The sequence below is a fragment of the Salarias fasciatus genome, chromosome 4, assembly GCF_902148845.1.
Source record: "Salarias fasciatus chromosome 4, fSalaFa1.1, whole genome shotgun sequence".
Classification (NCBI taxonomy): domain Eukaryota; kingdom Metazoa; phylum Chordata; class Actinopteri; order Blenniiformes; family Blenniidae; genus Salarias; species Salarias fasciatus.
The window spans coordinates 3,188,780-3,197,805 of NC_043748.1; the positions used below are offsets into that span (position 1 = coordinate 3,188,780).

General features: G+C 45.9%; 2 protein-coding genes across 9 annotated transcripts in view; both read left to right on the forward strand.

Moving 5' to 3' along the window:
• hsd17b1 (hydroxysteroid (17-beta) dehydrogenase 1) overlaps positions 1 to 4,619 on the forward strand; it is a 26,347-nt gene extending 21,728 nt beyond the window's left edge. For 5 of the 8 annotated variants that reach the window (XM_030090052.1, XM_030090054.1, XM_030090051.1 and 2 more), the window contains 5 exons: positions 2,140 to 2,489; positions 2,575 to 2,736; positions 2,823 to 3,165; positions 3,810 to 3,993; positions 4,110 to 4,619. In XM_030090052.1, coding sequence (XP_029945912.1) covers positions 2,246 to 2,489; positions 2,575 to 2,736; positions 2,823 to 3,165; positions 3,810 to 3,993; positions 4,110 to 4,265 — 1,089 coding nt within the window. In that variant the 5' untranslated portion in view covers positions 2,140 to 2,245 and the 3' untranslated portion in view covers positions 4,266 to 4,619. The remainder of the gene's footprint in view (positions 1 to 2,139; positions 2,490 to 2,574; positions 2,737 to 2,822; positions 3,166 to 3,809; positions 3,994 to 4,109) is intronic. The other 3 variants (XM_030090057.1, XM_030090058.1, XM_030090059.1) reach the window with 3 other exon arrangements.
• A 1,548-nt stretch (positions 4,620 to 6,167) lies between these two features.
• LOC115387264 (coenzyme Q-binding protein COQ10 homolog, mitochondrial) lies at positions 6,168 to 8,838 on the forward strand. The gene is made up of 5 exons (XM_030089915.1): positions 6,168 to 6,336; positions 7,327 to 7,479; positions 7,566 to 7,758; positions 7,949 to 8,050; positions 8,467 to 8,838. The coding sequence occupies exons 1-5, from the start codon at positions 6,230 to 6,232 to the stop codon at positions 8,617 to 8,619; spliced, it is 708 nt and encodes a 235-aa protein (XP_029945775.1). The 5' UTR covers positions 6,168 to 6,229; the 3' UTR covers positions 8,620 to 8,838.
• Positions 8,839 to 9,026: the final 188 nt, after the last annotated feature.

Consider the following 9,026-nt stretch of genomic DNA (forward strand, 5'->3'; position numbering starts at 1 on the left):
TTTTGCTCTTTGTCTTATTGGACTTATCTAACCACATTAGCACATCTTATCTCAAGCCAGCCTGGCATTGTTAACTTGTTTTATCTGCTTTATCTTGTAGCCTTGCATCATCAGGAGTGTGTTTGTAAATGAAGCCGTAACGCAGCTGTAAAGAAAAGAAGTGTCATTGTGTTTTCAGGCATATCGCGTGCCGTGGAGGCTTCGCCGCAGCCGCCGCGACCCCGATTCGGCCGTTTCACTTCCTCTCATCTGCTTCTGCAGACTCTCAGTGTTTCTATTACAAGCCTTGTACTGTATGTGCATGACGCTCTGCTCTTCAGCAGCACAGCCGTCCTCTGAGCTCCTGAATGGACCCACACCGGGGAGCTGTTTTATGTCTCCACCTGGGACAGCGGCGAACGACCCTTGACCCGTCTGCACCGTGGCTCCCGTGCAGGATCTATGACCTTGAGGCGGCCCGGCGCCTCAGCACTTTCCTTTTTCTCTGAAAAACTGTCAGGAGGACTCACAGCGGCGCGCACCGCGCTTCCTTCTCCAAACAGCTGTAAAATAAAGCCTGCTTGCTGGAGACGGGTCGCTGTGAAGGGTTTTCCAGGCCGCCGGACCTTCTCTTGATAATTACTGGGCCGAAGGAAAACTGCAGGCCACGTGTAGCGGGAAGCTTCGCAGCTGCACCGGACCGGACCAGAATAGATTCAGAGAAAAGCTGAAGGACGAGCTGCAGCCCTACGTGCTGCACATGCAGTCAACACTTCATCCGCTTTATACTCACCTCAAATAATACCAGGAGTGTTTTTTTTTAAAAAAAAGATTGCAGATCGATGCATAAAGTCTGCAGCTGCAGCTCAGTAGTCTGAGGTCAGTCAGTTCAAGATTTGGGACAATGCTGAGGAGTTGTATAGATTTGAAAGAGGTTCAAGGCCTGCTGTTATCTGTCCCACAGACTCTGGGACAGCGGCCAAGCTGATGCCATCTCGAGGGGAGAAACGCAACAAAATGGCAGGAAATTCCTACTTGGTTTGCTCCCATCAGCAGCAGCAGCAGAAACTCCTTTTTCTCTTTTTTTTTTTCTTCTTCTTTCTTTTAAATCAGGCTGAAATGTTCCATAAAGATGCAAATTCCTTTGGCTGGCCATAAACTCAGGAAAATGCAAATGCAATGGTAACTGCTAGAAATGCATGGAGAGCAGAAATGAAAAGAGCAGATCAGAAAAGTCTTATAAAAGCCTCAAAATAAAAAAAAATAAATAAAAAATCCTATTGGAGAATTTACCCACAATATCAATAAAAATAAACGACCTGAACGCCATCTGCAAAGCGAATCCTGTCTAAGAATCATCTTAACAGATAGGCTCAGATCACAGACACAGTCACGATGCATGTCTTATGTTTTCTTCTTACCAGTGTCTTCTTCTCACACAATCAGTGTTTTAGAAGCATTATCTCATTAAGTCTGTGTCTTGGCAGGAGACGATAGATTGTGGTTACAGGAAAAAGGCTTCAGTTATCTTTAATTAAAAAAAAAAGAATCAACTTAAAATGTTTGTGAGACTCGCTTACGTAATATGTTTTCTCGTCCCTGCCAGAGAGACTTGACATGATGGATCGTTAGAGGTGAAGTGTCCAAACAATCCATAAAAATCATCTTCTGGTTTTCAGCTCAGGTTTCTTCCAGGTTTCCCTTTCACTGTAAATCTGCAAAAACTCCTCAATTGAGTTTGAAGTGAATGACAGGATTTTGAGAAATGTTTTGCTGCTTGAAATGTGCTTCTTTTTTCTTTAGTATAATTCTTATAATTACTTTGAGGAAATTTGATGGTTGACTTCATCAGCTGGTCTGGATTATGAGTGAAAACAGTGCAAAATGGTGTCATATATTTGAATTTGGTTTACTTTTATTTTTTTAAAGACTATGTACTGTTTGGTAAACGGTGCAACTGGTGAAAGTTAAATCCAGATTTGAACAGATGTGAACATTTTCACTGAAACAACACAACCTCTCCAGCGGAAGCTGCCTTATCTCAAAGCTCACAGTCTGCTGCGCTGATGATTTGCTGCCCTCTAGTGTTCACCCGTGAGATTTCAGTCACAGCTTCCAGTGAATCAGGACCACAGTTATCTTTATCTCTCCATCCTACAGGTGTTTAACACACACATTCCCAAAAGCAGGGGAAGAAGCTGGTGTTTCCCACATGTTTCAAGGACGGGACGACGAATGGAAGCGTCCAGGTGTCTGATAGCAGCAGATGTTTGGAATCAATCGTCCTTGTGATAGTGCAAGACACAACAGCAATGGGGGGAAGGATTCCCACCCCTCCTTCCTGACGGGCCTCTCATTCGGTGAGGCACTCTGCAGCCGTCAGACGGAGCAGGACGCCGGCGAGCCGGGCGCCATGGACAAGAAGGTGGTTCTCATCACGGGCTGCTCCTCTGGGATCGGCCTCAGCCTCGCCGTCCGGCTGGCCTCGGATCCCGACAAGACATTCAAAGGTAATAACCAGATCTGAGACATGGAGATCGCACTGTGTCGATGATGACCCAATGTGTGAATTCCTTCTCACCCCTCTGTTTTCAGTCTATGCCACCATGAGGAACCTGGCCAAGAAGGAGCGTCTTCTAGACTGTGTCAAAGGGCTGCACAGGGACACTCTGGACATCCTCCAGATGGACGTAACCGAGCAGAAATCCATCCTGGATGCACGAGAGAGAGTTGTGGAGAAGCGAGTTGATATATTGGGTGAGTGCCTTCTCCGCGGCGGGGTCACTACGGCCGGTTTGACGTGTGGCATCCAGGTTTTAAAAGCTTCTCTTTGTTCGCTGCAGTGTGTAACGCCGGTGTCGGTTTAATGGGGCCGCTGGAGGCGCAGTCTCTGGACTCCATGAGGCAGATCCTGGAGGTCAACCTTCTGGGCACCGTCCAGACCATCCAGGCCTTTCTGCCGGGGATGAAGGCTCGGGGACGGGGCCGCATCCTGGTGACGGGCAGCACGGGGGGGCTCCACGGTGAGACGGACCGATGGTTCAGAAGACGCGTGCAGAGTTGTGCTCTAAAGCAAACCGCTGTTCTCTCAGGTCTCCCCTTCAACGAGGTGTACTGCGCCAGCAAGTTTGCAATAGAAGGCACGTGTGAGAGTCTGGCTGTCCTCCTGCAGCACTTCAACATACAGTGAGTTCAAAAAGTCGCTTCATGTTCTGGGTTTGCCTGAACGAAGGGGAAAAATACGGCCCGTGGTCCATTCCAGGCCTGTAGGATTAGTGCAAAAACACGGGCCTAAATTTTTCCATCAAAGTATTTGCTGTTCCTCATTTGCGCAGTGATGATCTCAGTAACCAAACAAGAGTTGGTTAATCAGTACGAGTAGTGAACGTACGACATGTTGACCCGATCCGGAAGATCAGATGACGGAGATTTGGCTTTGGGGGGGGCATCTGTGAAAATATGTGAGCTGAAAGCTGCACCTGGTGAGCACAATGAGCAGCGACAGGTTCTCTAAACAGGATTCCAGGATGAGGGTTTTGTGTGTTTCACTGTTTTGTACCAAAACGCATTGCAAAAAACAATATAATGATGGAACTGGTTAAGTTCTGAACTTAAAAGTTCAACTTGTACAAGTTTAATGAGGAGCAATTTAATCAAAAGTGGATTCCTCCATCATGTATCACACTTTTCCTTTTTCAGAGGCTATATTATGCCATCATGTTATCATTTAATTATTCCAGGCCACTCAAGAAGCAGCTGTAGCCTCTGCCTTCAAGAAGCTGTGTGTTTAAAGCGCCTTCTCTCTGTTGGCTGAATCCTCCCTCCTGCAGAGTGAGTCTCATCGAGTGTGGTCCGGTCAACACGGACTTCCTGGTCAACCTGCAGAAGGCCGAGCTGGGAGACGAGGCCCTGCAGGAGGTCGACGCCCAGACTCTCAGTCTTTATGAGAAGTACCTGCAGCACTGCAGCACCGTCTTCCAAAACGCTGCACAGGACACCGAGGACATCGTGAAGGTGAGTCCTCCATTTCTAACAGACGCAGGTCAGAGGTGGGGCGCCTGTTTCTGGTGAAACCAGGAGTTGAACCGACGTCAGCGATGATCGAACTCGTGTTTCTGGCGTCCTCTCAGGTGTTTCTGGACGCCATCACCTCACCCAGCCCTTCCTTCAGGTACTTCACCAGCGGCGACATGCCGCCGCTCGCCAAGCTGAAGGTCACGGATCCCGGCGGACTGCAGTACATCGACGCGATGAGCAGCATCGTCTTCACCGAGCAGGCGCAGTAACGCCGCTCCCATCTGTTCCTTTAACCGATGTGTGCCGAGTATCGATTTGTTTCTGTAGCTCTGACCAACCAAATAAAGTCGACTCGCTCTGACGCGTTGTTGTCGCCCAGCTGGTGACGGTTTCTGTGAGTTTAAAGGTTTTGGGAGTTCACAGGAAGGAGTGACTCACTGTTTGTTTTTCCATTAGGTAGAAAAATGAGTTGTACTTGTCACAACAACGAAATACTCATTCAGGACTGTTTTAATACTTTTATTAGCACTGCTTGACAGAAATGTGTTATTTGATTTGATATTTTAAATGTATTGGAAGATTTCTCTAATTTTAGAAGTTAAAATGAAAATTCTGAATAAATGACTTTAATTTGGAAATGTAAAACTATATTCTTGATTTAAAAAAAAAGATTTATCGCAAATAAAACATTTTTTTTAATAGCAAATGATGATGATTTATGGAATTTTTTTAAAAAACCCATTTTCACTGGTAAAATTACAAGAAGCTACAGAAGTAGAGGAAATTTACAGGCCTTGTTTAGTTTGAAAACAGCCTTTCACCCTGCGGTGGATGCATATTGCCACAACAGACGTGGCTTTTTGGGAATAAAGTGTAACAAAGGTTCCTTCATTCTGGTCTGATCCAGACTCTGCTTTGATTTGGTGCCTTTGTATCTTATGGAGGTCGAAAGTTCAGTATCAAAAGGTCGAACTGAGATCAGTCAATGATTATACATGCTATAAAAAAGTGAATTACCCAGAAGCACAGGGTCAGTATTGCCTTCTGCCATAGTGACAGAGTACAATGACCCCATGACCCCCACCGTGAGCAGGTTATATAATTTAGTCAGTGTCCTGTGACTATGACTTAGGAAAAAACAGAAAAGTGAGATAGACGGCTTAAAATCCAGTCAAACAATATCAGTCCAGCTCCCCACTTTATCCACTCCATTCTTGATCTGCCTGAATTATTATTTATTACAAAGAGAATCTTGTTGCTAAACTCTAACTTTATGAATAAAACACTCAGAAGGCGTCATCTATTCTACCATGCAACATCTGACCCCGGCTGACCCCTTAAACCCAACGGCCTCTGATTTTTAACATGACTCGGGTTAATCCACAGGAAGCGTCTCTAACCTGTCTTTGACTGGACTCACTCAGCTTCTTAAATCCTTCCCTGATCAAGTGCCCCAACTCAAGCCGACACATCCTGAAATGGATCCCGCTCCTCCAGATCTGGCTGTCAGAGCGCCGCCTCTTAATACAGCAGTTAGCCTCTCGGCCTGTGAGGCCTAATCCGTGTTATGTCATTAAACTGATCTGTAGCTCACTTTATATGAGTAGAGCAGAAGTTTAACCTAGTTTGTTTGATTGTAGTTAGTCAGGATCAAAGTTCAGACGCTTCGTGTTCACGGTATGTGACCAAACTTGATTGCGCTCCAGCTTCTGATTCAGCCCTCATGTCAAAACTATTTCCTCTCAGTGAGGAATTTGTGGATTTGAGTCCAGACAGGGCATTTCTGAGAGGAGTTTTCATGCTGTTAACAAGTGTTTGCTCTGGTTTCACAGTTTGTAGTGAATGTGAGTGTGTGTGTGTGTGTGTGTGTGTGTGTGTGTGTGTGTGAGTGAGAGAGAGAGAGAGAGTGTGTGTGTGTCTCTGAGACTGTATGAAATGTGACCCAGAAATAATCACGTTAATTATCCAACCCCGTGTTTCTCATTTGCATAAAACCTCAGAATCCGCCTTCTACAAACAGATCGAGGTCACGGTATTCAGTCAGCACATGAATAAAAAATGTGTGTGAGGCAGAAAAGGAGAGCAGTGATCTGATTGGCCAGAGTCTACCTGCCCTGACGTCACCGAGCCCACGGCGCGAGCGCGGCGCGTCCTCCCCAGTCAGACCGACGCCAGGTAACATCTGCGGGTCAGAGGAAACTTTTGAAGCGCCTTCTAATAAGAAGCCCCGGACATGGCGAGCAGGACCACCCCGCTGCTCCTCAAGGCGCTGCTGGACGTCACCGAGACGCACTCCGCCAGACTCACCGCGCGAGGGAACGGCGCGAGAGGGAATCTCAGGTGAGTCGCGAGGAATTTCCTGGAGATTCCTCCTCTGTCAGAAAATGGAATTCCTAAATACGGATGGGATGACATTCTTTGAGAAGAACTGTTTTTAAAAATGTTCCGAAAGTCTGCGGTCACGAGTCTCCAGACCTGCGAACTTTACGCACTGCGCGTGCTTTGTTTCAGCTGAATGTCGTCCTTTCTTGTAACATTCCAGCTGCTGTTCTGCTTCAGTTCTACGAAATTAAACCCCTTTGAAGACCTTCCTCGTTTAGGAGACGGTTTTACACACAATTCCGACACGTATCACCGAGAACTAGAAGATTTTCTCCTTAATTTCAGAGATGGAGGTGATAAAGCTCTCTAGACAGTAATTTTTAGTGTTTAGGTGTGTATAATCATTGGAAATCTATTAAAATTAGGTGATCATTAAGAGGTTACATTCATCACTCACACGACACTGTTTTCCTTTCTAATCTTGTCCCGCAGCTGTGAGACTGTTTAACCCTCAGTAATCAGTTAAACCCCCCCACCTCGCCCTCCGTCCCTCCCCCAAAACCCCCAAACCTTGACAATCTCCTTTTTAAACGCCCCTTGCTGTTCTATTGTGTGTTTGTTGGCCATTCATAGTAAATTTCCAACCAATACCAATATTGTTATGCAAGAATGTAGCAATGTTACTCAATGGAAATCATCCAGTGTGGGACGAATAAATGATGATCTTATCTTATCTGATGTGTTTCTTAATCCCATTACCACCTCCCTGAAACATGCTCAAGCCGCCAGTCTCCAAAAAAATAGGAACATTCAAGAATGATTAGAAAAAAAGGACCCAGGAAGAAAAACAGAACAATATCTTTGAAAATAATTCTGTGAAATCAGACCATGTTTGAACATTATGAGTTCCTCATCAATTTTTTTTTTGGCAATCTTATCCTACATGTGAAACTTTTCCCAGCTTCCGTCAGTATATTCACATTAGACGCTGTAATCCCTTTAACTCAGGCGCTTTGGCTCCTGCGGCGTTCTGGCAACACGGAGGTCCAGCCTCCAGCTGTGCCCGGCCTCCGCCGCGAGCCCGCCGAGCCGCACCTTCATCAACCTGACCGCCCCCATCGCCGCCCGGAGGATGGAGTACAACGAGAGCCGCACCATGGGGTGAGCCGCTGCACAGCTTCACAAACGACGCACCGTTCACCTGAAAGCAGGATACTGAGAGCGAATGGATGTTTTTCTGCGCTCAGGTTCAGTCCGGAGCAGATGTACGCCTTGGTGGCCAGTGTGGACCGGTACCAGGAGTTTGTCCCCTGGTGTAAGAAGTCTCGGGTCAGGACGGGGAAGAACGGCGGCGTCCTGGCCGAACTGGAGATAGGTTTCCCTCCTGTGACCGAGACGTACACCTCTGAGCTCTCCTTCATCCCAAACCACCAAGTCAGGGTAAGTTCTGGTTCCTGAAGATCCAGAATGTTCATGTTCTTCTCTTTTAAAAAAGTTCCTCCACTCATGTTGATTTTGAAAGGAGGACTTCATAATATTTAGGAAAAATCGTGTCGATATTTGTTGAAATTCCATCCAAACTGACAGATGTGTTGTGTTACTAATATTATGTTTGGGGTTTTTTTTGCAGGCCTTGTGTAGCGATGGATCCCTCTTCAGCCATCTTGAAACAATATGGAGGTTTTCCCCCGGAGCCAAAGGTCAAACCGACTCCTGCAAAGTAGATTTCTATGTAAGTGTATGAAAATGTAAAGTTTTTCTTAACTGGATGTTTTGAGGGAATCAGATGTTTGTGTCAGTCATGTAAAGGATGACAGGAATTTCTACTTTAAAAAAATGCTCTAAAGGCATTGATTCTTGTTCGAAGCCTCACTTCCTGCACCGCTGTGAATGGCTTACAGACAGAGAGGAAGTGTTGCGTAAAATCTCATTACGCTCTAAATTTAGTCTCGTGTCGCCCGTTGGTTTGTCTCGTGGCCTGAAATAGTGGTCAGAAGGGCAGAGAACAGCGTTAAGGAGCTGCAGAGGAAAGCTCGACCTTAATGTGGGCTCAGATTACCTCTCCTCAAACAAGGAAGTGTCGGGTATCAGTCGGGTTTTAAAAACAGAGTTGGCATTAACGGTGAGCGTGCGTTGTGTTTTCTGCAGGTGTCCTTTGAGTTCAAGTCCCTGCTGCACTCTCAGCTGGCCGGCCTGTTCTTCGACGAAGTGGTGAAACAGATGGTCGGCGCCTTCGAGAAGCGAGCGGCAACGCTGTACAGGAGCCAGCAGGAGGCGCCGCTGAGGAGGCGGTCAGCTTGAAGGACTCAACCACAGGGATTCAGAACCAAAACCTGCCAGCGGACTGGATCTAATTCTCTTTATTCCACATGAAGACCTCTTATTTATTTATCATTCACCTGTTGTACATACTGTATTTTACATGCCTTATCGAGTAATATATTGTGACGACACTCAAGTCTAAACTGCTAGTGCAATCTCTGAAATTCAGAATATTTATTTTCTTGAATAAAAAGTTTTACTTACTTTTTTGTATTTCAGTAATTTTCTTCATCTTATCAATGCAAATATTACCAGTGAGTGATACTTACTACATTAGATGAGATAGATATACTACAGTTCAGATGTCCAATCCATCAGAATACCTCACTTTATCACTCAGTCACTATTTGCTTTAATATTCATATGTCACATGTTCACAGCAGAGC